Here is a 25,783-nt window from a genome sequence, read left to right on the forward strand (position 1 = left end):
GATAGAGTTTGATTGGACTTTTATAACGTTCCATTTATATCATTGAAAGTGATATTTTTATTATATTTTATAATATATGACACTTGAGTGACAAAAATTTCTAGATTTCACTTTAAATTCTACTATAAGGTAATTAACTCGTAGAACCGAAAAGTTGCTGATCATATTTATTGATATTTTCAATTGTGGACCTGATTGATTAAGTATTGTATAATAGGATGGTCTATCTAGCTAGTTAATTAACCGTAGGAAAAACTAATTAACTGAAATATACCCAAGAGAAGCAAGTGCAAAAGTGAAATAAATGGTGAAACTAGTTTCTTGAGTTGGGCATATTGTGGAGGCATTGATGCAAAAGAACCACTAGGTCCAAATAAATCTCAAATCCAACCTATTATATATTGTTTTCTTTTTTTTCGATGCAGCGGTGATTGAATAGGACAAATTCAGTTCAAATTTTGAACTAAGTGGTGAAAATCCCTAGAGCTATCTTTTGGGATTCATAGTTGTTTTTTTTAAAAAAAAAGAAAAAGAGGATGGCACAAATTTATTACTACTGCAGTAATGTTTCTTCGAAAAAGGTGATTTGCACTACTACTTCCTGTATATATATACAAGGACGAATCTTGAATATGTAAAGCACGCGATGCTACTGACGAAGTGTTGTGAGATATATAACAGCATTTGTGATTGACAACTTTTGTTCTTGTGCCTGGTGTGATGACGACGCCCAAATAAGTTGGCAGATCACGAAAGTGACATCCTACCTGACCAAATCTCCGGAGCTTTACACAAATCCGTCATTGTGGTCTCGACAGACATAATTTAAGTTTCTGCTTAAGCATGCCTAATGATTGCCGGTTGCAGTGTCGCGGCAAGCAAGCAACCGGAGATTAACTATTGGACATGCACGGCTGGGCTACGACGACTGCGATCGGCCTCTTTAATTTATATATGTATTTGCTATATAGCTTGACAGAAACTCCTCGTGTTCGATCATGTTTGATATGTATTTGACACCTGCAGTTTGTTTTCTAAAAAAACTGTTGATATTTATTCACTCGATCATTGCACATACTCCGTATTTGATTCTTCAAGCGGTTGCATGCATATACTTGTTTATACATTTTTTTTTGTTATTACCGATTCTAGCTAGTGTACATATATCAGTATATAGTCAGTATGATCACTCATTATGTGCTTGAGAGTGTCATAAAGGTTACTGAGCATGCATCTTGCATGTTTTTTTTTTGTAAACTGCAGGAGTACTATTGTACTAAACTCCTGGGTGCATGAAGGAGCCAACAGCAGCTAGTAACCGTACGTGTGGAACGAAGACTTTTCTGCAGAGCCAATGTGGCAATACTAGCAATTATTAATCACAAGATGCATATACAGTATAGGTTAATATATAAACAATTCATGGTCATGCATGCATCAACTGATGTGATCGAGCAACATGTATCGCCTGGCATAAATTGAGTTTTTGAATGCCTTCAGCCCTTCACCAATTTGATCGACAAACAATTAAACTAGCTGCATGCATGCGTGTGTCGTCCACTAGCTACCTCCGGCCGGCCGGTTAGCTGCGCCTGCGCGCGTCCAAACTGCTACTGCTCCATCATTCTCCCATGCTACTACATAATAACACAGCACAGCAGGCGGCAGTAGGCCAACTCGGCGCGCGCGCGCGGTGGCGATCGATCGATGGAGACCTCGATCATCACCTGCCGCGCGCCGGCCGGCCGGGGGATCGATCGGAGTCGGAGCCCAACAATTGCGGCACTGGACCGGACGCACGCTAGGCGCCGGTACGACATCCCCATCGGTCACAACTCATCATCCGCCCGCAGCGAGCTCGCTCGCTCTCGATCTCTATCACCCGGCCAGGTCACGCAGAAGGTGGAACCCGGCGCCGAGGCTCCGGTAGTGCTCCTGCGCCTCGCCGCTTTCGATGCCGGCCGCCGCGCCGAACTGGGCGTGGTGGCCGTGCGGCCCCGGGTGCACGCCGCTGTCCATCTGCTGCTGACCGCCCACCGTCGCGAACAGATACCCCGCGGCGCCGCCGTGGTGGTGCGCGGACGGCGGCGTCGGCGCGCCGAACGCGATGTTCACGCCGCCGTCGTGAGAGTCGTGCTGCTGCAGGCCCAGCGTCAGGGACACGCCGCCGAAGCCGCCCGCGGCCTGCTGCTGCTGCTGCTGGTCCCCGCCGTACGAGTCGAAGTCCAGGTGGTCCACCATGATGCCCAAGTTGTCCAGCCTCGAGACGCCGGCGCCGCCCGCGCCGCCGATGTTCACGACCGAGGCGAGCGAGCCCGCGTCGTGCATCATGAGCTGCTCCCGCGTCGGCTTCCGGTCCACACCTCCTCTGTCCGCGGCATCAGCCGCCTCGCTGCTGCTAGGGTTATAATTAGGGTTTGTGCTCTGCTGCCCCCCGCAGCTGGCACCGCCGCCGTCATCGTCCTGCTGCTGGGCGTCCGCCTTCATCTCCTCCGCGTACATCTCCTCCACCATGGGCTTCCACAGCCTCACCCGCGCATTGATGAACCAGTTGGACACCTGCGGCACATGCAGTGTCGATCATATCGCGTCGTTGTTGTAGTGAGTGAGAGGTGCACGGATCATGTCATGGATGTTGCCTATGTAATAAAAGAAGGAATCTTTTCTGGGAACGTTTGCAGGCACAAGAGGACATGGCGGCACGACCATGACATGGCAACCAATCATGAATTGATGTGCCATCTACGCGACGCGGATCGAATCAGCGGGCCGGGGCGCAACACGCAATTGCATACAGATCATTTATATTATTCTGATCAGACGCCTGCCCGGTCGATGCAAACAACACGTAGGCCAATGTTGACAATTCAACCTTCCTTTTTTTTTCTTAATTTTGTATGAAATGCATGCATGCATGTGTGGATCTAAAATTTAGTTCAGCTGATGGAGAGCTAGAGTTTATTTATTTATATGCAAAAATAATAGTACCTGGCTCCGTGAGAGGCCCGTTTGGCGAGCCAGAATGTGCTTATCCACGTCGCTTGGATACCTGGTGATCGAGATGATTTGAACATGCATGACAATAATATATAGGAACGAAAATAAAGTTAGTTTGGGCATGCATTGTTATGAAATGGTACATACATATATAAACCCATTATTTAGTTTATGCGAAAAGATGTTCCTGACTGGCCAAACGCATATGCATTTAATTGAATTGAATTTTTAGTAATAAAACAAACTTAAGCATGACATAGAAGGATCGGAGAGTATATTCGTGACACGTATGTACAGTAGCTATATGTAGCTGGCATCACTTAATTAGTAAGTACTCCCTCCATTCTCAAATATATGACGTTTAGGACAACAAAATTAGTTCGTTTTGAACTAAACAACTTGTCCTAAGCGTCATATATTTGAGAATGGAGGGAGTATATATATTGCAAATTAAATGGCGGTCATCATATATATATATATATATACCAAGCATTATATATATTTGATGCGTGTGAAATTAAAGCAGCAAGCTAATATAATGCAAGCTTACGGGTGCAGGAAGTGTTCGAATAGCCAGGCCCGGAGGATGGTGACGGCGCGCTCGGGTAGGCCGCGCTGCGGTCGCCACGGGTGGGTCTCCGGCATGCCGAGCGCCTTGTGCTGGCGGATGCACTGGTCGAGCACCCGCAGGCGTGGCGTGTCCCCGCGCGTCATCCCGGGCACGGACACGTCCGCCTTCTCCCCGAGCGCCTTGCGCGCCGCCTGCAGCTGCGCCACCATCCCGTCCCGCAGGCTCCGGAAGTGCCGCGAGATGGTGCGCGACGCCAGCGCCGTGTACGCCGCCGCCGCGCGCTCCCCGGCCACCGCCTCGAACCCGCCAGCCAGCGAACGCATCTGCTCGCAGTACCTCCTGTATCTCCGGTCCACCTGCATTGGAGTACAAAGTTATACTCTTAAATAAATAAATAATAATGCACGTACACGCACGCATCGCATCGCATATATTTCCCATTATATTTTGGGTCAGAAAATAGATAGACGACGCGTCGTAGAAATTAAAATTAATACATGCATGCATCTATACTAGTATATATACCCAACAGTAGTAATAACTAACGAAACAAACTCGAATACATACATATATAATTGACATTTTTTACATTTTGACAGACAGCGCAGACTTTTCCACTCCTATATATGCATGGTTCTACGGAGTACATACTAGTTTAGCTGCTAGCTGCTCCTAACCACTAGCAAGATTATATTCGTACGCAATGCAAGTTCAACTAGGGCCCCGTTTGGGAGGGTTTCGGGAGCAGCTTCACGAGTGGCTCCAGGCGAAGCCCTCCCAAACGTTTGTTTTTGTAACCGGCTTCACGTGTGAAGCCACTTCTGAAGCCATCGGCGGCTTACACAGGCAAGGTGAAGCCATGAAATCGTGGCTTCACACGGTTTACACATCAATCTAACAAGTGAAGCTGTTTTGCCAAACATTTTCTAAAACGGCTCCAGCTCTACCAGAAAAGCCGCTCCATCTGAGGAGCCGGAGCCGAAACTGTTTTTGGAGGAACCGGAGCCCTGCCAAACAGACCCTAGAGTGTGCAGAGCACGGATACGTACGTAGACGGACGCAGTAACAAGTGATGGCCAATAATTGAAACGGTAACAACTGCTAGTGCAGTAACTTGTATAGAAGACTTGGGCAGTCCTCTCTGCCCCTGGTGGCCAGCCACCCTAGAACTCTGCAAGGTCCAATTCACATGCACGAGCTCAAGAGTTGCAGCTGCAGCTCCTCAGCCTGCTTGCAACTTCTCAGCAGCAGCACTACAGTAGTACCAGCAGTAGTAAAAATTTTCCTGTACGTGTGACTGCCTGTGCGAGCTAGCCGAGCCGGGGCATTGAATGGCAAGGGATGGGCACGCACAAGAGAGATAGAGGCCGTGGAGCTGCTAGTACTTCTTGCACTCGCAGAGTCATGGCGCTGTGCAGAGACTACTGTGTGTGAGAGTCCGCTGCAGCCTGCTGCACCAGCACAGCCGCATGTATGACCGGCCGGCCGGCTAGGGAGGGGACCTGGCCAGTAGATAGACCGTGGAAGATACCTAAGCGAAAGGAATAGAGGTTTCCAAAAGCCAAGGGTGAGGCCCCGGAATAGTGCCCCTTCCCTGCCCTAGTCGCAGGTGCACCCTTCCGGCAACCATAATTGATGAACTCCAAGTACTTTCCTGCTGTTACCTTTTCCTCCCCCGGCCCCTCAGATTCGTCGTGCGTCTTGGACCAGGGCCCGCCCGGCATAGATAGCTAGCTAATCAGGATTATATTAGCTACCCTACACTACAGATATGATATGATCGAGCTGCCATGCCCTGCCTGCCTGCCTCTCATCTATCGCTCCATGATCGATCGATCGCTCACCGTACCTCTTCCAGCATGATGTAGAGCTTGTCCTTGAGCCGCTGCAGCTCCAGCGCCTCCATGGCCTGGATCTGCGGCGACGGGGCCCAGCAGGCCGACGACGACGAACCCTCGCCGCCGTCTTCTTGCTGCTGCGGCGGCGGCGGCGGCTTTGCCGTTGATGATGCCTGCTTGGCGCGCTGCTTGTTTTTCGCGGCGCTGTCGACGGGGAGGCTGCAGAACTCGTGCAGGAGCTGCTGCGCCGGGAGGAGGAACCTCGAGCTGCGCAGGTGCCACGCCGCCGCCGCGTGCTGCGTCCCCTGCGTGGCCGCCGAGTAGTCGTGCTCCATCCACGCCGCGGGGGGCGGCTGCTGCTGATGGTGCCGGGAGGAGCCGCCGAGGTGCTCGTGCAAAGTCACGCCCACGCCGCCGGCGCCATCGGGCCGGCACAGCGACAGCGACAGCGGCGCCTGGCTCGGCTGCTGCTGCTGGTGGCCGCCGGAGCTCAGGAACTGCATGGTGGCCGCGTCCGTGGCGGAGCCGCCGTCTGGCCCCGCGTCGTCGTCGAGCACGGCCTTGTTGTGACCGTGACCGTGGCCGTGCGTCGCGGCCGGCATGGCGGCCAGGCCTCCTCGCATGGCCAGGAACTCCATGTCGGCGTGCAAGCCGTACAGCTCGGGCGCCCCCTCCTCCATCGCCGTGGCGTCCGCCGCCGCCGAGAAGTAATCCGCGAAGCCCAGGCTGGGATCGTGCGCCATCTCCGTCAGGCTCGATCGGCGGCACACCGAAAGCAAGGCTTCCTCCCTTAAAAAGCACAGGCGCACACAATTAAGGCGGCAATCAGCAAAGCACGGGTAGCTAGCTGAGGGCCGCCAAAGCACGACATACAGGAAAACAAAGAGTAGGAACAACGAAAGGCAGAACTCACTTTTGTCGTGCAAATTAAAGTGGCTAGCGTCTCAGTCCTTCAGAGGGAGAGCCTGGCCGACCAAATCTTTCCCGACATAACTAGAAGATAGAGAAGCAGAAGAAGAGGAGGAGGAGGGAGGCAGTTAGTACTGAGCTCAAGTACCAGCAGCAGCAGAGAGCAGCTAGCAGTGATCCATGGCGCTACTAGCCTGCTACTGGTAATAAGGCTACTCATCGATCAGCACCGGCGATACGATGGATCGAGAGTAACAGACACAGAAAACATATGCAATAATCAAGTCAAAATAAGATGCGTTGCAAGTAGCTAGCGTGCAAATATATGCAAATCCGGGCAAGAGCGGCTAGGCAATAGTAGGAGCTATAGGGAGGCCCTTTACCTCGCACAAGCAAGAATCTTGCTTTGTGTTGGGAGGGCAGGGAAAAGGAGGAAATTGGGATCAAAAGGCAGGGTGATTTGGACGCCTGGGTCTCAAAGAAACCAACCAAACCAAAGATCTCATCGCCGCAAAAAGCAAGCGAGCGAGCAGGAAACGGGAAAAAGGTGGGGGCGACGGCTCGGCAGGCAGGAAAAGCAGCATACATACATGGCGAGCTGCTCGCTCATCGGCCCATGACTGATGAGATGAGCTCCCTGAGTCCCTCGCCCTGGTGGTCAGCTCGCCGGCCGGGGCGTGTTGGTGTTGGTGGTGGTGGTTGCCGCGTCAAGCTCTCGCCACGCCCTGCCGCTGCCTGCCTGCCTGCACTGCGTGTGCTCTACTTCCTCTATGCACTCTGCCCGTGCCACTGCTAGCACTCGTCCGCTGCATACATCCCATCCAAATATCTTCTGGTCTCGATCGACTCACGAGTGGTAGCGCCAGTATTTGTATGTATCTGGAGAGGGTAATTGCGTCACCCCAGCAGATTAATTCATAATTGGACTACTGATCACTTTATTTGAGTCCCTCTTTCCTTTTTGCTAAATAATATACTACCCCCCATCTAGGGCTTATTAATTTGCTACATGTACCTCTTGGCGCAAAGGCTGGAACATTATTTTGTTCATCTAAGGTCCCGCTTGGGAGGGCTCCTCCAAGGGCTGGAGCTGGTGAAACCACGTTTTGTGGCTCAGCCGGCTCCACTGGAGCACCCCAAAAAGTGCTTCAGCTCTCTCAATTTGGTGCTGGTGGAGCTGCTGATGGAGCATCTTGTTTGACAGGGCTCTAGCTAGAGCTGGTTTTGGAGCCGGAACTGGAGCCCTACCAAGGAGGCCATAAAGAAAAGAACTGGACGGCCCAACTGCTAGTAATGTTTCTTACTGGCTAGCTTCATTTGAGCGAGTCAAAATATTTTTGGGGGTTACCATTTTGAGTGCTGCAAGAGGAAATTATATAAATCACAAACTTAAATTGTAATTCTTCCTATATAGGCTATTGTTGCAATTGAATGAACAGATGTAGCTTACGTATATGTGAACATAAAAAGCATGCATTGACCTTTCAAAAAATGGGTATTACTATGAGAAGTAATCTATCCTCCTGTTAACAATTGAAGAGACACTACTGTGTTGACGGTAGGACACAAATCAAGATGATGCAAGTGCACACTTGCACAATGTCTACCTCAGTTTTTTCGTTGGTTACCGAGGTCCATTTGTATTATTATATATTTGCTGATGCTGATAAACACTACTCATGCTTGAGAAAGCATACATATTAAATTGGCTTAATGGGATAAATGTCGGCTATCGTTGAGGATCGGACATGATATTGACCTTGGACAAGAAACCAAATAACTTATTATGTCAGCGGTCCATGTACAACGTCAATAAATATAGCATACCCATGGCTAAACTATTTAGGGCAGTCTCAATGCAGACTCCACTCGTAGAGTCTTAAGTCTCAAAGACTCCATCACAAGAAATTATACTTCCCAATGCAAAATGTGTAATAGTAGTTTCTATACATAAAATCATTTATTATTTTTCTTCCATCACAAGATCCATGGACTCCACGCCCCTTCCACAACGCGAGTCTCCCTGACTTCTTGGGCATCGAAGGACGCGTAGACTTGAGGTCTTATCTAGAAATCAAGTTTTTTTTCCCCTTCTTTCTTCAATAATTAGGGTGTCACATTAGCAAAAAAAAACTATAAATAGAGGACTATAAATATACTTAGACTCCATGGTAGAGTCTGGGTTGGGACTGCCCTTATGCAACCATTACAACATTAAAAAGCTACAGTTAATTTCAGTTTCTACCGCGGGTCTAGTGAGTTGTTTATTCTGTTTTGTCTCATGGGATATGTTCTGTGTAGGTTTGCTATTCAAAATTTCATGAGATGTGTTTATTTTCCAATGTACGACGATCGAACTCAGCCATTAATTCAGAACACGGATTAGATTCACAAAGGACAAACAAAATAACACTGATTCAGTCATATAACTTATATGAAAAGTCTGGTCGCATGTATAGCTATTTCCATACTAGAAATTGGCGAATCTTTTCTTAAAAAAAATAAACCAGCACGGAAAAAGAATTTGGTTAAAAAGAAAACGGACTTTAGAAGGCATATATGTGTGCACCAATAGCTTGCTCTCCCCACAAAATATTACGGAAGTAGGGCCTGGCACCAACTGGGGCAAGAGTGGTCCACCGTTTCCAACTAATTGCAATTAAAACAGTAGATGAAAAAGACCGGTGGGGCCATGCATATTTGTGGGCCGGGGCCATCAACATCTCTATTGCTTTTCCTTATTTTGTTACCATTCTTCAGTTACATGTTTTTTTTTTGCTGAATTATTCATGGGAGTCAACATTACCATTTTTTTAGAGGAGAGAACAGCATTGTCACATTAAAGCTTACATTAGTCTTGCAGCTAACGACCTTACTAGTTACATTAAAATTGTTTGTATGAAGAGAATAAAAAGACATCTGAAAATAAGCTATAATCTTTACGCACGTATATATGTTCATCGGTGAGATGATATATGTCCCGATTATTATTGATCGTAGCACTAACTAATATAATAAGTAAATAAAGAATGATCACAAAGATCGGACCTTTGTTCTTTCCTCAATTTGGCATCTAGTTTGTAAATTAATCGATCGACCAGTGTTCATCCCGGCCTACTCCCAAGTCTTTTCAATCCATCAGTTGAATCCCTCATCCCTGCTTCCCCCGCATCACTTTCTTCAAAGCTTTTCGCCTGTTTTCGTGTCATCAAATCCTATCACTCGCATAATCCAAACGACTCAGCATTCCTTTGTAGAAAACAAGAGAGAGGCTGGGCTCACACGTGAGCTAGCTACCTATCTACTAGCTCCTGTGGCTAGTTCTTCCATCCGATGCACGTCATGGTTGCGTCGCCCATGACAGCATACATCCACACATGCAAAGGAAGAAAGAACGAACAGTAAGCAGGCGACGAAACCAGTTTGCTACGACAAGCAGGTTCATGAGGCAAATAGGCCAAGAGAATAATCCGTCAAGATAATAGTAGCCAGAATATCGATCTATCTTTGCTTGCTTTGAACTGGATGCATATTGCATGGCGGTGTTTAATTATTTGGTCTGAGGAATCGCATGCATCTGCATGCTTGGTGTATGCACAGTTTGAAGAGAACTGCAAATGAGCTCCGCATTACCAAACTTGCATCGCTTTCACATTTTCAAACTCAACCGAAGAAATTTTATTTATAATCAAAATTTAAAATATTTGACTTAAGACATTCAAAACGACTTCCTGCTTTACCAACACGGCCGAGGGAGTACAAGGATCGCCATTAGTCCAGCTGACGGTAAAAATCTGCAGCAGCAGCAGCAGCAGCAGCTTGAAATTAAAGCTTAATCCCCCAGCCGGCCCTTAATCCCTGATCGTTTCAACTTTGTGTCCTGCCAGCCTGGAAGAATTACTGACGCCGCTGGATTTAATTTTTCACGCGGCCGCGGCCCCAGATTACAAGACGCGAGCGAGGATCTATCGGAGGCAGCAAAGCAAAGGCATCCATCTCCGCTTCGATGGATCGGATGACGGAGGCTGGCCTGCCGCTGCCGGTTAAGTCGATCGGGGCGGGGCCCGCGACGGACACCGCAGCGCGCGCCGGAGTCGCGCGTTTCGCCGACGACGAAGACGCCCTCTCGATCGCTCACGCCAACTGGCCTGATGGATGGCCTGGCGTGGTTGGTGAAGAATCCGCAACGGATTACAATTCGCGCGCGGACCTTGACTCCCTGGTCCGGCCGGGAGTTGATCTGCCACTGCCGCCAGTTTCGGCTGAAATGTCTGCGCGAATGAATGAGGTCATGTTTATTTTCCACCCCATAAACTCCGTAAACGTAAAAAAAATGTCACGTCGACATATGTATGGAGTACTAAATGAAGTCTATTTACAAAACTTTTTGCATGGATGGACTGTAAATCGCGAGACGAATCTAATGAGCCTACTTAATTCATGATTTGCAACAGTGATGCTACAGTAACCATCCGCTAATTATTAATTAATTATGAATTAATTAGCATCATTAGATTCGTCTCGCGATTTACAACCCATCAATGCAAAAAGCTTTGTAAATAGATTTCATTTAGTACTTCAAATTAATAAGATTTTATCGCAAACTTTTTTTTACGAAACATCTAAACGCGGCCTGAATATAATCCTCCTCACAGACGGAGGCGGAGTGCGCGGACCGCCGGCCGCTGCTTGACGCGACGACCTCCGATCCGATCCGCTCACCTGCGCCGGCCGCGCAAGTCAGCAATCAGCTCATCACACGTACCGTCGTCTACCGAGGCTACACACACACCCCACCCTAATATCTAGCTAGTAGCTAGTAGCTAGTAGCAGTAGGCAGTAGCCCATGCTGTACTAGTGCACGTACGCGCGCATGCACTCGCTCGAGTATCATTATCCAGCTACAGAACCTATAGCTCTCCTACTCCCTCCCTCCGTCCCAATATGTAAGCATTTGGGACATTCAAATCCAAAAAATAGTGGAGAGATAAAATTACGCATGTGCCCCCAAATTGTTCTGACATATCCAGAGCTCCAGACAGCGGCGCATGCAAGGAGGACTAAAATATTGCTACATTCCCGCACCTTCCAAAAGAAAAGTACAACAGCACTATTTTCCTACTGGCGCCAAAAATGCAGGTGCCAACTTCAAACAACCAAAAAGTGTCAGCAGTACATAAAGCTGTGGACCACCAGCATTCCACCACCAACACTCCAGAATCCCACAGCCACACCACGCCCCCCCCATGGCCCTGGACCTCAACGTTCCACCAGAAGAAGCAGAGGAAGAAGATGATCCTCTAGGAGATTTAGCTCATGGCCATGACCTCCCACCACCTGTTGGAGCCCACCCCCTGGGAGATAGACATGGAGCACCTTCTTTTGACCTCAACATGGCAGCATACGAATTAGGTTAGAGAATTTGTTGGACAAAAGCACGCAGTTTTCATGCATGCATACACTTGATTTGCTTTGGTTATGGGTTTCACCTGAGTCTTCTCACTCTTCCATGTAGATGTGCTGGATGGGTTCAATGCACCTGCAGTAGCAACTAACTTGTCGTGCCGCAACATGGCTGTCGTGCCGCTTGTCAACGCCGCAGGTGCCGGTGCCGCAAGTGCAAGTGCCGGTGCCGCCGTGGCCGCCGCAGCTTCTTTTGACCTCCACATGGCTGTGTATGACCCAGGTTAGTGAATTTGTTGGACCACAACACACAGCATTGATGCTACTAAACACTTGGTTTGCTTTGGTTCTGGGTTTTACCTCAGACTTTATTTGAGCATCTAAACACTTGGACAAGCTTTGGTTATGGGTTTCACTTCATACTTTTCTTACTCTGCTGTGTAGATGAAGTGGATGGCTTCAATGCCCCTGCAGCACCAGCAACCTTGGTTTCAAACATGGATTTCGAGCAAGAGGAGGCAGGTACAGTACATGTAAAGTTAAAAGCAGTCGGCAACTAATTGATGCCTTTCATTTTATTGTCTTACCGTTCTTCTTACTGCCACCGTGTAGATGAGGACGCCGATGTGTATGCGGTCGATTTTCATGTCAGCTTCGCCGAAGACGAGCTCCAATGGTCCACTGAACATGGCAATCAAGGTATTTTCAATTACTCAAATTTTTTACATCCATCAACTTCACGATTCAAGGCTTCGTGTAAAGGTTGTACATCTGATTTTTCTTTGATTTGTACATCTAGCTTCTGCGTTCAATGACGCCGATGAAACAACCACCTTTGATCTCAACTTTGCCTTGGACGAAGAGGCGCTCGACGGGTCCAGTGATGCAGAAAATGTTGATCAAGGTTAAAACAACATTAAAAAATATATTAGTTTCATAATAATCACATAATGACTTTGGAATGATAATGATGTCATAGGCAGCCAAACTGAACATGCCGCCATGGTGAACAAAAGGAAGAATTTGTCAGACAACAAAAGACAAGCAATTTATGAAGCTTTACTTCTCCGAAGCGTGAATGGCAAATTGAAAAGGACCACCACGATAGTAGCCCATTTGTTCAATATTAATAGGTGCTATGTGCAAGCTATATGGAGGACAGCGAAGCAGTGCCTTGCTGCAGGTGTACCAGTCTATGTATCATGCAAAAGGAAAAAGAATTGTGGTCGCAAGAAGGTTGCCATTGATATGTCTAGAATTGCAACAATACCTTTGAATAAAAGGACCACTCTTAGGGCTTTAGCTCATGAACTAGGTGTGAACAGGTCAACGCTGCACTGCTTGTTCAAACAAGGCAAGATACGTCGACACTCTAACACTCTCAAGCCATATTTGCGAGACGACAACAAGAAGACACGGCTGCAATATTGTCTAGGTATGCTAGATGCAGGTACATTGCAGTTTATTGATATGAGAAATATTATTCACACAGATGAGAAATGGTTCAACACCACCAAAAAAGCAAAGAGATTCTACATGCTGCCTGAGGAAGAGGATCCATTAAGAACAATTCATAACAAGAATTCTATTCCTAAATGTATGCTCCTATGTGCTGTATGTCCACCATGATATAATGCTGAAGGGTAATGCTACTTTGATGGCAAACTAGGCATATGGCCCTTTGTGAGACAGGTGTATTTCTAATGACCAATGCAGATGTTTTTTTGTTTGTGTTTGACCAAGGTAGTCAATTTAATTCTGTTGTCCCATATTTCAGGAACCAACGCAAAGAGGAGGCAAATATAGAGACAAGGGTACTCCAATCACAAAACCAATCAATGCGACAAGGGATGTTAGTAGAAGCTACCTTATCACAAAGGTTCTTCCAGCTATTGTTGCAAAGTAGCCCCGCGAAGCTAGAGGAGAGACAATCTGGATCCAACAAGATAACGCACGCACACATATAGAACCAAATGATGAGGCATTTTGTCACGCAGTTCGCCAAACAGGGATAAACATTCGTATCTTCAACCAGCCAGCTAACTCACCGGATTTGAATGTTCTAGACCTGGGTTTCTTCGCATCCCTACAATCCAAGACCTTTTTTACAAGCTCCAAGAACATGAATGATTTAATTCAGAATGTACAAAAAGAGTTCAGTAATTATGATGAATCCAAAATTAGAAATGTCTTCTTGACTCTACAAGGCTGCATGATAGAAGTCATGAAAAAAGGAGGAGGAAACGGTTATAAGATCGCCCATATGAACAAGGAAGCGCTCGAGGCTGCAGGAATGCTTCCCAACAGCCTTAGCATTGATCGTGAGCTTTATCATGCTGTCCTACAATAATTGTATGCTGCATAATGGGGGAAGAAAGAAGGATATGTCTTTTGGTGTACATATTGCTGGTTCATGAGAGGGGACGAGAGGAGGTTATGTCTTTTGGTGTAGATATCGCTGGTTCATGAGAGGGGAAGAGAGAAGGATATGTCTTTTGCTGTAGATATCACTTGGACAAGGTGGACTAGGACTAGGACTTTTGCTGGATATATTTTGTATATTGCAGCCTAGGCATTTGGAAGTGGCTGCACAACTCGTTTGCATGTATATACAATCATATTTTGTAAATGATTAAACTGTCCCGGCACAATGACCATGAATTATGTTAGACCTGTTACAACATCCAGTTTATTTCTTTGGACTTTGGAACAATAGTAGTATTAGTATATGGCCATTCCATCACGCATTTGCAAGGATTGAAATAAGTCACAGTTGTTTGCATTAAAATACACACAGTATTTTGTAAATGACCGGTTCTAGCAGCACAATATTTCTTTGGACTTTGGAAACATAACACTAGTAGTATCTGGCTGTGGCTTATGACCAAACAAAGAACATTATTCATAAGGATATGGCATCCATAAGTCACAAAAGCATGTCAACATAACGCCCAAAAGCATCATCCAATCGACAACCCAGTCAACACTTCTAATCTACTGGTACTACCATCATCCTTTCTATATGTAGTAGCTTGACACAAAAGATGCCACATTACTTTGCAAGCTATGTTCATGAAGGAGAGATGTAGTCCATTACCCATTTGATGACGGGCCACAGGCAGAACCATCATTGCTGCTTGGCTGGTTGGACACCAAGTCAGTGGAGGTCCTATTCGTAGGCACAAGGTCCAGCCAGTGGCGTCCTCCAAGATGGAACTCCATGGCCTCATGCTCAGCGACTCGGTCCTCATCAGGAATGACCCTGAGGCCGCCATCTGAGGCCAGAGACGGCAGAGCTCCACCACGCCCTGCGAAGGATGCCGCCGCTGCTGCCGGCCACGGCATAGCCACCGCATGGCCTGCGCACGCCGCTGCCGTGCCGCCCGTCAATGCCGCAGGAGCCGGTGCCGCAAGTGCAGGTGCCGGTGCCGCCGTGGCCGCCGCAGCCGCGGCACGGCCCACCAACGCCGTCGCAGCGCTTCCAGCAAACGCGGCCGTGCCTCCCGCCCTTGTCGCAGCAGCCGCGAACGCCGCAGCTCTTCCCGCCCCCGTCCCAGTTGCCGCCGACGCCGCAGCATCCGCGCGTGCCGCGAACGCGGCCGCCGCGTCTCCCGCCGCCGCCGCTTCTCCCGCCTGCAACGCGTGAGGAAGTCCCACCTGTGCCTCCGCACTAGATCCAGCGAGCGTCCTCCTCAGGGAGCCACGCCAACGCCGCAATAGCACGACGCATTGCCACCTCGTGACCTCCCCTCCGTCGCGCCATAGCTCTATTTTGCCACGCCAAGGCCTGGTTCTGCAGCCGCCGCCGCCGCTCGTGGATCTGACGCCAGTGACGCTGTGTTCGCCAGCGCCGACGCTCCCAGTCACTGGTCTCGTCCGTGGGGGAAGGAGGGTCGTCCATAGGGGAGGGAGGAGGCTGAGGATGGGGCGACGAAGGGTGTAGAGGTGGTGGCGACTGGGCCGATTTGGGACTGGTGGAGCAGGGGTCGGAGAGTTCTAGGAGGAGCCGTGTGCAGCTGGGGAAGAGGATAGAGTTTGGGGATTTTTTCCTTCTTGTTTTCTCTGTGCACGACAGTGGGAGGCAGAGGAATCCAAGGAATGGTGGGTTCCATGAATCTCCACAAATGCTTATATTTTGGTAAAAAAATTGAATGTTACGAATGCTTACATATAGAGGGAGTAGCTAGTAGTAGAATCCAACAAACCAATCATCAATTGGCTCACGCTGTGTGTTCTCCCGACACACACGTATGGCCGACGTTTCGCACGTGTGTGCGGTCTTCTTGTTGCTACAGTAACAGTGCCGTGTCGCCGGCTGCAGCATGATGCAATGCAGCAGATCCTTGTCCTTCGGATCGAGTGTTTCTCTGTCAGCTTCTGTGGTTCAGTTCCATTTCCAGGTCGACCTCACGAGGGACAAATACGTACATCCCCTTTTGTAAAGTTGAAGGCTTCAAGCTATTGTATCCACGTCGGCACCGACGGGAGGGACGATCCCCACGGCTTTACTGCTTGCTAGTTTACTGCATGCTGACACTTGGTTTGCTTTGCAAGCTGCTGCATGCATGCCAACTATAATTGTAAACTACTTGAAGGTGGTGGATTGCGTCAAGTCCAAGGTTCAACTTTGGATTCCAGCCGGCATGGTACAATTAGGTTGTCTAAAATCTATATGTAATTTCCCTAAACTGTAATTTCGTTGGCCGTTGTTTGTCGGAACCAAGGGTTCCGGTGTTGGCTTATGCCAGGATGGACGTTTTTGTAAGATTTCTTGTACACTTCTTCTTCTTAATATAAAGATGTGCAGTTTTTCTGCGCATTTGAGAAATAAAACTACTCTAAGCTGTTTTTTTTTTGTCTCGACGTGCCGGTGTGTGCATGCTAATCTCAGGTTTATATACAGCGTCACGTACAGTACGTACGATGACACGAACGGCTAGCTGCATCGTGCATATGCAATGCAAGAACCCATAAGTACTCTCCACGAGAGTATATATAGTAATAATTAAATTGATCGAGTCGGCACCGCACAACTATAGGCAGAGGCTAGGCACGCTGCGTGCGGACCACCACGCCCACGCCGGCGTCGCCATCTATGGGATGGTGATGGAGAGGCGAGTGAGCCGGGGCCGAGAGAGAGACGACGCACGCACAGTGCGGCAGCTCGATGGACAGCGGCCTCTCACATGCCCCCGCCCCGGCGTATGTGATCGATGCGCCATCCCCGGGGGCTCGCCGGCACCGCCCCTTTCGCGCTACACTACATACTCCGACCTACACCCCTAGCTAGCTAGCCTATCTGCAGGGCTGGAGCTGGAGACGAGACGACACCGCACGCGCGCCTGGTCTGTCCATCAACTCCTCCTCGTTCTCCTACCTCCAACCATTCCGCAGGCCGCCTCGCCCCTCCCTGCTGATCGATAGACGGTACGGTCAGCCAGTGCAGCTTCATTGTTGTCTAGCGGCTGTTGGAGCTAGCGCCGCGCTTGACGACCCGACGACCCATCATCCTCGGCTACATGGTCGATCACGCATTCCCGCCGCTCGCCATGGCTACAGGGCTGCCGACGGATAGATGCTCTCCAGCGCGCTACTGCTCATCAGAACGGTACGAAGGGGACATTTTTGGAGCCATCGGGCCTCGTCAATTCAAACCATGATTGCGACTAAAGCCACTTTAATCTGTTGCATTGACAGATTGGCATACGCATGCGTTGCGACCTCATGGATTCTATTCATTCATCCAACACAGCTTGCTTATTAATCATATCGTAAGTCAACCACCACTAGCTCGATCGACCGCATGCAGCACCTAATGCCGATTCAGACTGTCAATATAATGCTCCCTACTACTAGTCCCTATTACAGTACCTGCGGTTCTACTGTAGATCGATCAGAACCAGAATGTGAGCTCTGATGTCCTCCGAGCTATAGACAACGACGACGATACGGGACGTGTGAGATGACTGCGTAGGAATCGGAGAAGAGACGAAATTGGTCGCGTGGTTTTAGACAAGCCATCAAACCGGTGTATCTTTCAAAGACGATAGATACAACTTTTGATGTGTATGACGTTAAGTTGGTGATTTCACAAGGTTCCTGTGTATATCCAGATCCACTTATTCATTTTCCTTCTGAAGGTACTCTGATTGTTTTTTTTTTCAGAGGAGTTAGCCACTATGATTTTTTTGGCCCAGGGCCGCACTGGTCTTGTTGGGCTGAGTAGGATAACTGGTATTGAGCCGGAAGTTATGGGCTTACTATTTTGGGGACCTGGGCCGGCCACTTGGTCTTTTCTCAAGTGCTGACGCAAAACGACGTCACTGGCAGGCGCCTGAACTCTGACTTTTGACCACGTCACGAAAGCCCGCAATTCCAGTCTTCTAGAAGAAACGCGTCAAAAGTCATCCTTTCTCTTTGGTCAACAATCTGGATCATAAGATTATTGGGCTGCTGGAAAACTTACTCCTTTCTGTTGACCCTTCCGAAAACTTGCTTTCACTCTGTTCTGCTGGCTGCGGTTGGTGGCTGGTGCTGGTTTGTTGTGAGAGAAAATTACTGCTGGCTGGTGCTGGTGCTGGTGCTGGTTTGGTGTGAGAGAAAAATACTGTTAGTTGGCTGGAAAAACAGCCAGCAGAACAGAGTAAAATTTTTATGTTTACTCATCAGGGAAATCTACGAGGAGTTCACAAATCACAGTATGGATCTCTAACACTAGGCCACATGGGCGTTCAAAAGCTATTCCTCGTACATACATCCCAGTGATGAACTATTGAATAGCCTTGCCTTTGATTTTTTTTCTGAGATTTGTTTTCAAAATTTTAGAAATATGATTTTTTTAGTTTTCTTAATTTAGTGAACAGAATTATTGTTCACGCGCCGCTTTCAGGAACTGGCGACACGACTACGATAACATCTTTTTTTTTTAGAATCATAACATCTAAATATTTTGACGACAGCTGAAAACCGATTGAGGTTTACATCCTTCTTTCTGAAACAGAAACCAATAAATATTCAGGCGTGTTCGATCAGGAGATGCCCCCACCGTACGGAGAACTGCCGAAGCGTTTCAAAATCTGATCTGAAGTTCCAACCAACCATGAAACCAAATTTAAATTCGCCCATTGTCACATCTGCCTGCACGTGACAGGTAGTATTCACAATTCCAGGCCAACAAGCATCTGCTGCACGGCTCATCCTGTGTTTGCATTAGCTGCAGGAGGCCGAAGCACAAATGTTCCAGACGTACTGTATCTACAGATTTATACTACTAGTACTAAGTTTTCACTTTGGCGCCGTGAGGGATTACATGGACGTGGCGATCGGATCGGGCTATACACAGCTTCTCGAACCAAAATTTGGGACCGCACGGAACAGCCCTGTACCTGAATCTGAATGCAGGGCCCGCTCCGTGTGTTGTCTGAACTGAAGCCTGCCGGTTGCTGCCGCGCCGTGCGTTCAGATTCCACCCAGCTGCGAGGAGCAGACGTCGTCAGACCAGGCATTGCTTCAGGGCCTTGGGTGTCTGGCCTCCCTTTAGTCTTACCTGCATAGATCAAATCAAATCAGGGTTTAGCAAACCAGTGTATTGGAGTTCCACATGCATGTGTTAAGAATTATGTGGAAACGTCCGAATTTTCAGTTCACTTTCATGACAGCTAAAAATCTGACGAAGTCTCCGTGGTTCTCCAGCCTCGACGGCCACGCCAAAACAAAACCAGCAAGGCGCTACCTCTCGACAGTGATGGATATAGGCCGGAACCGGAACGCTCAGTTGTGAACTTGTGATGTCAATTGTGCTCCCTGGTCACGGATGGATGCTGTTTTCTTGATATTTCTAGAAGGCGGCTGGGGATCTTTGCTCTAAGAGACCTGTCCTGATCGACATGCTCCTAACCTGCTGCTGTGACGTCCAACGCGTGGAAATTATTGTTTTCAGGTTAGGATAGTGGACCGTGTCTTCACGCAGTTGGCCTGCAACTTCTAAGAAGGTGGTTGGGATTTGACTGTGAATGTTCTGGCCTTCTGGGAGGAGAGGGCTACTGGCAGTGACAATAACTGTAATGCAAGGCAAATGCAACGAAATACTATCTATTAAGCTATGTGAACAATATGAACGCGCCTACAGGGTAGTTCTAGCCGTCCTGGAAACTGCACAAACTGTATTTTCAGTTGGGGCGTCCGGGCCGGCAAAAGCAGATTCCATGGCGGAATGAACTCGGTTTATCCTACAGGCCTTTTGGCCGAAAGCTGGTGGTGGTCATATACTCACTCGTAATCCCCGGCATGTTCTGGAACGGATTACACAGCAAAATCTTTTGCCTTTTTTTTGCCACTCACACAACAATTGCAAAAATCTTTTTTTGAACGAATTGCAAAGCTCGATCGTTGGTGATGTTAAGATTTTATTTCTTTTTATGTTGTGAAGTTTTTTTTTTGAGCAATTAATGTTGTGATGAAGTTTAAGGCGAGACGAATTGGAAGTATGAACGAAGGAAGGAAGGAGGGCACTCACAGCTTCGACGTCGATTCTGTAGACGAGCAGGCGGCGGCGCTCCCGGCAGCTGGCGCGGTACGCCATGGCAAGGTGCGCTACGGCGAGCGCGAGAGACATGAGGAACATGGCCTCGACGGCAACGAGCTGTCCCTTCCCCTGCAGGCCGAGCCCGGGGGCGGCGGCGACGCCGAACACGGCGACGGCCTTGGCGAGGACGTAGCAGAGAGATCCGACGCTGCAGGTGACGGCCACCCACATGTAGGCCGCGCCGCCGCCGCACGCGGTGTAGGCGCAGAGGATGAGGAGGGAGCGCGCGGCGGAGACGGCGGGGAGGTCGACGAGCGAGGAGGCGAAGCGGAAGGCCCTGGCCTGGTCGGCGAGCGAGGCGGCGAAGGAGACGGTGGCGGCGGGTGAGTGTGCCTGCGCGCGGAGGAAGTTGGAGAGGAGCGCGGGCGGGAGGAGGAGGTCGAGCAGCACGACGAGGAGCGGCGGCGCGCAGACGAGGAGCAGCGAGGCGAGCATGGCGACGATGAAGAAGGCGGTCTTGGCCCAGCGCCACGGGCGCGCCCAGAGGCGGTCGCTGTGCACCAGCGGGAGCGGGAGCTTGGTCTTCTCCATGGCCAGCCGATCAACGCCGCCTCGTCAGTGCGCCGCTGAACGAAGACCAGTGTGGAGGAAGGAATCCGGCCGGGCGGAGCGGGCGGTATGATGATACGGGCACGCAGTGGTCTGGTTTGGTGGCGGCGGCCGCGGGTTGGGGAGGAGAGTGGATTCGGTCGGGTCGGGGGGCGGAGCTTTTAAGCGAAGAAGAAGAAGGCGAGGCGGAGGGGGAGGAGGTGGGGGAGTTGGGGGCCAAGGGGAAGGGAAGAGAGGCCTGGTCAGACTGGATGGTTTGACCGGCTGGCCCCACGGCCACGGCAGCGCAACGGGCTGCGGCGCTGCGTCAGCGGCTGCGTGGGAGAGGGTGGAGAAGCTTCCGCCCCGGCTGGCGGCTACTTGCGCGGGCTCGAGGGAGGAGGGGCCAAGGGCGGGGCCGCCGGGGAACCCGGGTGGTGGGCGGGCGGTCGTGGAACTCGTGGGAAGGGGAAACGGACGGGCCGATTTGTCACGGGGTTTTGGCGCTGATCGCTCGTACTAACCACCTGCGTTTGTTTACGACTGCCTCGGCGGCGAGGCGACCATGATAAATCTGTGCGACTGGTAGTGTGCAGGTAAAACTCGTACCGGAACTCTATGCCGTAACGGGTTCAATTCTCGTGTCACAAAAAAAAAAACGGGTCCAGAGACAATCGGAGAGGCGTACGAGCGTGTCTTAAAGAGTTACGGTTGAATTGTGAGTAGGAAACGGAATAACTCTAGAAGGTCGTTTGTCCAGACACGTACGTACTCCTCCACCTGTCACTTCCGAACGTTCTACGCTGACTCTCACTCGGATAAACGTCAAAATCAGGGTCAGCAAATAATTAAACGAGCTGCAGGAAGGAGGAAGGGTCGATGCACGAGAACAAGAGCTAAAAAAACCCCGTGCTTTAATTCGGGATGGGGGAGGAAGACACAATGGAAGCCATGTTGTGGTTGCGCTCGACATCCATTCTCCCGGTCCCAGGCCCCGGACACCTCCCCGGCTAGATTCTTGGCCGGCGGGCGGCACATGCGGTCTCCCTCCCGCGCGCCTGGTCGCCATGTGGAGCCGCCGGCCGCGGCACGCGCGCGGCAACCGTTACCGGCCGCCCCACTCGTGCCTTGTGGTGTTGTGCCGGCCGGGGGGTCCCAACCCAAAGGGAATCCCACTGAAGACACGGTCCGGTCCGGTCGTCCCTGGCCGCCCGCATCGAGCGACCGGCCTTGGCCCTGGGGGCCTGACGAGACGAGCATCCCGGGCGACGAGTCGAACCGGCGTGCCAGTTCGCCAGATGCATGCTGCAAAAGCCTTGGAAGGCTGCAAAAGCCTGGAAGGCTGGAAGAAATATTCACGCGCAGCTGGATTGGTTGTTTAGTTACAGGCCGTAAAGTTTTTTAAATTTTTTTTTTTATTTTTGAAGTACTAAACATAGACTAATCATAAAAGTAATTACAAAACTCGTCTGTAAATCGCGAGACGAATTTAATGAGCCTAATTAATCCGTCATTAGAAGTTGTTTATTGTAGCATTACTGTAACAATTTAGCGTCTAGTTACGATCTAATAAACTCGCGATTTACAAATAAACTGTGCAATACGTTTTTTATTTCGTTTAGATTTAAGTCTCCATATATATGCCATAAAAAAATTTAGAATTTAGAATTACGTAACTAAACATGGGCTGGGTTCAGGGCCGGCCGGCGGCGGATCGGAGGGTGGCACTTGCTCACATGCCGATCGATGCCTGCCGCGCGCGATCTGCGGTCTCCCTCCCGCCATGTGCAGCCGCGGCAACCGTCGACAGTCGTTACCGGCCGCCGCCCCTTTCCTTAATAATTGTGCGTCTTGTGCCTGCCGGGCTCCGGTGGTACGGCGGAGGAAAGCTAGGGAATCCTTTTGAAAACCCGGCCGTCGTCCCATCCCTGGCCGGCCTTGGGTTGGTTTGGTTGGTTCTTGATTCCATCTCTGACAGGTATTCGCCTCAGGAAAAAAAAAAAGGCTTGGAAACATCACAGGTATTCGGACGCACCACGCTTGTCTATTCCTAGCAGTTTATTACACACGTGCCATTGATTAACCTGATGGGTGATCGCGTGTACTACTAGCTAGGACATGTTTTCTGAAAACAATAGTCAAGGCGGAGGTATTCTCTGCTGAAACTTCATTTTAGGTACCGTTTGATGATGGAAATGCGCGCGCGCGTACGTAATCGCGCAAGGTATTAGTATTAGGATTATATAATAATATAAGGTTCGGCTGAGTACAAAACACACACACACTCGTTGGTTTAAGTTAAGAGAATCTCGATGACGACGTCATCGCTGATCCGTTTCGTGTTTGACAAACATCATGGCGCAAGTTGGAAGCGGGAGCAGGACATTTGTTTTTTTTATTTTTGGAGATTTCCTGCTCACAAGCTGCTCGATCTAGAGCTGATCATGAGCCAAGATAGATGTTTCTGCTGATGGCACCCCGGTATTAGAATTTTCCTCGAGACTATTATTGCTGTTTTCTGACTCGAGAAACCACACAGTTGGCTAGCTGTTGCTCGTTTCTTCACGCATCAGTAGTCCTCCTTTCCATCGGTCAGAATACCATACGAGGCCTGGTTCACATACTAGTATAGCCTTTTCCATTCCCATAGATAGGTGTGTTTAGTTACCAAAAATTTTCATCCAAAATTTTTTAGCTCATCTTTGAACACATGCATGGAATATTAAATGTAGTTAAAAAACAAAACCAATTGCACAGTTTGGATGTACACGACGAGACGAATCTTTTGAGCCTAATTAGTGCATGATTAGTCATAAATACTACAGTAACCCACATGTGCTAATGATGCGGTCAAAGGTCTCAAAAGATTCGTCTCGCGGTTTCCTTATGAGTTATGAAATTAGTTTTTTAATTAGTGTCCGAAAAACCCTCCCGACATCTGGTCAAACAGTCGATTTGACATTCAAAAATTTTTATTTTGGGAACTAAACGGCCCGAAATTACCTTGCGAGTGCAACTCTTTACTTTTAGAACGCGTTTCCTTGTTGAGAAATCCGCGTCTCCCGGCAGAGCAACAAATTAACAGGTCCCGAAACAGAGGCCGGCCCTGAATCTCTGAGATGATGGACCGCCATGTTGCAAAATAAATAAATAATGCTCCAAATCTAAGGCCGCAGGCAGCGTGGGCTTCCTCCATGCTACTGCTGGAATGCTCATCCTGTCTGCAGATGGATCTGGATGGATATGCGTCGGGCCACGCCGCGACGACAGACAAATTGCATTGGACGCTCCATGTGCCGACGATGTTTGTTGCAGCTTACGCAGGCCAACACACAGCACTGCTAACTACTACTAGTAGTTCACAATCACAGCTGAAAAAAAGTAAAAGGGATAGGGAAAGAAAACTGAACTGTTGCGTATGACAGGGTAGATATTTCACGTTTGACACGGCAAATGGAGGGTGGTAAGAGGATAAGACAAGCCCACGTCAGCCCCACCTGAATTTGTAATAACCCAAAGCAAGCAAGTGCGCCTTGTGTCACATCTTTATCCGCTTCAGCTAGCTCTCTCCTTTTTCACATGCATCCCAATCAGCCAGTCAGTCGGCAGGTACCTCACGGGCAGCTGAGCTAGCTCCACCACTATCTTCATCCTCGTTTCTCTCTTTACACCATCTGCAAGAGTTAAGAAGCTTCTTTTTCAAGAAAGCGTTAGCACCCCTCGGGCTTCTAGATCGCGATTACGACTTATCCGATCCGAATCAGGTTCTTATCCCACTTCCATGTTTCTTAATTTTCTGGCAGGGAGGAGTGAAAGGAGCACCGAGCACATCCGTTCTTTTTTTCTTCTTCTCTAGGCTCTACTAGCTACTTGCTCCACCCAATCGGCCACTTCCCTCGGGGGCGCTAGCTGACGCGGCACCAACCGAATTAACGGCCCGGATTCGCTCACCGGTGTCACTCCAACGCATTGTCGTCCAGCTCCAGCGGAGATGGCATGGCAGCCAGCCTCTCTCTCAGTTCCTTATCTCGACAGCAATATGAAATGAACCCAGAAGTAGACGCCAACAATCAGGCAGAGGCACGATTGGCGGTGTGTGTGGGCAACGTCACTGTTTTCCCCTAGCTCGGTCTCGGTGGTAGCAGGCAAGGCAAGAGGGCGGGTCAACCGCGTCAGGTTAGATCACATGCCGCCGCACGGTGATCTCACGCGCGATGGAGACCTCGGGTCGCATGCAATGGATCAGAGATCTTCTCCTCGTCTCCCGACGACTTCTGACCTCCTCAAGCAAGGAAGGAGTCTCTTATTTCGCCTTGGCGAGTAAGGAATGAATTCCCCTGCCTGTCCTCCTCACTCGTTTTCTACTCCAGCTGGCGTGCCAAATGCACTCAACAAACGTGCCGCCTCAGCCTCACCATGGAAGAAGAGAAACCAGTGGCCAGACCCCATGTCCATGTGGTGCAGCAGCTGCTCGTACGATTGGTGATCGGAATCGGAGAGGACGGAGCAGGCAGCGCCGGCGGACCTCGGCTTGCGCTCATCCGGAGCTCCTGCACGGCCACACGGCTGCTGCTTCCTTGGTGTTGATTTTTTAGGTTAGGATTATCTTCCTCCTTCCTTGACCTTGCTTACTCTGGTGCATGAAGAAACGAGAACTACAAAAGGAAATGCATCTTCTCAATGCCCAACGAAAACCAGGCTCGGCCCAATCTCTCGGCGGCCAGCCCAATTCCTCACCACTGGGCCACCCTGTCATTTCCCGGTGTCGTAGGTTTAGATAGAAAAAAGGAGCTGAGCTTTGCTCTTTGGAACCGGATGATTTAACTAGCAAGCTCTCTGATGCGGCTGGGAGAATGCAAAGCTTGGGGCTATATACCTTTGGGCAGGTTCGCCTGGAGTTGAAAAAGTTCAAGGAGGAGTTGGAGAAACTGCAGGCAGATCCTCACCGCTCGG

General features: G+C 49.4%; 3 protein-coding genes and 1 long non-coding RNA gene across 10 annotated transcripts; 1 reads left to right on the forward strand and 3 right to left on the reverse strand.

The window, feature by feature from the left end:
- Positions 1 to 1,355: 1,355 nt before the first annotated feature.
- Positions 1,356 to 7,167, reverse strand: LOC120647498 (homeobox protein BEL1 homolog). 6 transcript variants are annotated; one of them, XM_039924309.1, is made up of 6 exons: positions 6,906 to 7,166; positions 6,320 to 6,399; positions 5,418 to 6,195; positions 3,548 to 3,924; positions 2,989 to 3,049; positions 1,356 to 2,559 (listed from the first exon to the last, which is right to left on the reverse strand). In XM_039924309.1, the coding sequence occupies exons 3-6, from the start codon at positions 6,147 to 6,149 to the stop codon at positions 1,879 to 1,881; spliced, it is 1,851 nt and encodes a 616-aa protein (XP_039780243.1). In that variant the 5' UTR covers positions 6,150 to 6,195; positions 6,320 to 6,399; positions 6,906 to 7,166; the 3' UTR covers positions 1,356 to 1,878. The 6 variants fall into 6 exon arrangements, with proteins under 6 accessions (XP_039780243.1, XP_039780245.1, XP_039780244.1 ...); XM_039924311.1 differs by having other exon boundaries at positions 6,902 to 7,164; XM_039924310.1 differs by having other exon boundaries at positions 6,699 to 7,164.
- Positions 7,168 to 11,378: 4,211 nt separating this feature from the next.
- LOC120647500 lies at positions 11,379 to 14,401 on the forward strand. 2 transcript variants are annotated; one of them, XR_005664824.1, is made up of 7 exons: positions 11,379 to 11,727; positions 11,831 to 12,001; positions 12,163 to 12,240; positions 12,331 to 12,417; positions 12,518 to 12,622; positions 12,698 to 13,410; positions 13,496 to 14,401. XR_005664824.1 is itself a non-coding variant. In XM_039924314.1 (6 exons), exons 1-6 carry the CDS (start codon positions 11,562 to 11,564, stop codon positions 13,345 to 13,347), a joined length of 1,257 nt encoding a protein of 418 aa, XP_039780248.1. In that variant the 5' UTR covers positions 11,379 to 11,561; the 3' UTR covers positions 13,348 to 14,401. The 2 variants fall into 2 exon arrangements, 1 of the variants encoding a protein (XP_039780248.1); XM_039924314.1 differs by having other exon boundaries at positions 12,698 to 14,401.
- Positions 12,133 to 12,816, reverse strand: LOC120647501. The gene is made up of 3 exons (XR_005664825.1): positions 12,488 to 12,816; positions 12,306 to 12,399; positions 12,133 to 12,186 (listed from the first exon to the last, which is right to left on the reverse strand). It is a non-coding gene; the product is annotated as an uncharacterized LOC120647501 (long non-coding RNA).
- A 4,399-nt stretch (positions 14,402 to 18,800) lies between the features above and the next one.
- LOC120647502 lies at positions 18,801 to 21,048 on the reverse strand. Its single transcript, XM_039924315.1, has 2 exons — positions 20,234 to 21,048; positions 18,801 to 19,264 (listed from the first exon to the last, which is right to left on the reverse strand). Exons 1-2 carry the CDS (start codon positions 20,831 to 20,833, stop codon positions 19,211 to 19,213), a joined length of 654 nt encoding a protein of 217 aa, XP_039780249.1. The 5' UTR covers positions 20,834 to 21,048; the 3' UTR covers positions 18,801 to 19,210.
- Between the last annotated feature and the right edge of the window lie 4,735 nt (positions 21,049 to 25,783).

Source organism: Panicum virgatum, chromosome 9K, assembly GCF_016808335.1.
Source record: "Panicum virgatum strain AP13 chromosome 9K, P.virgatum_v5, whole genome shotgun sequence".
NCBI lineage: Eukaryota > Viridiplantae > Streptophyta > Magnoliopsida > Poales > Poaceae > Panicum > Panicum virgatum.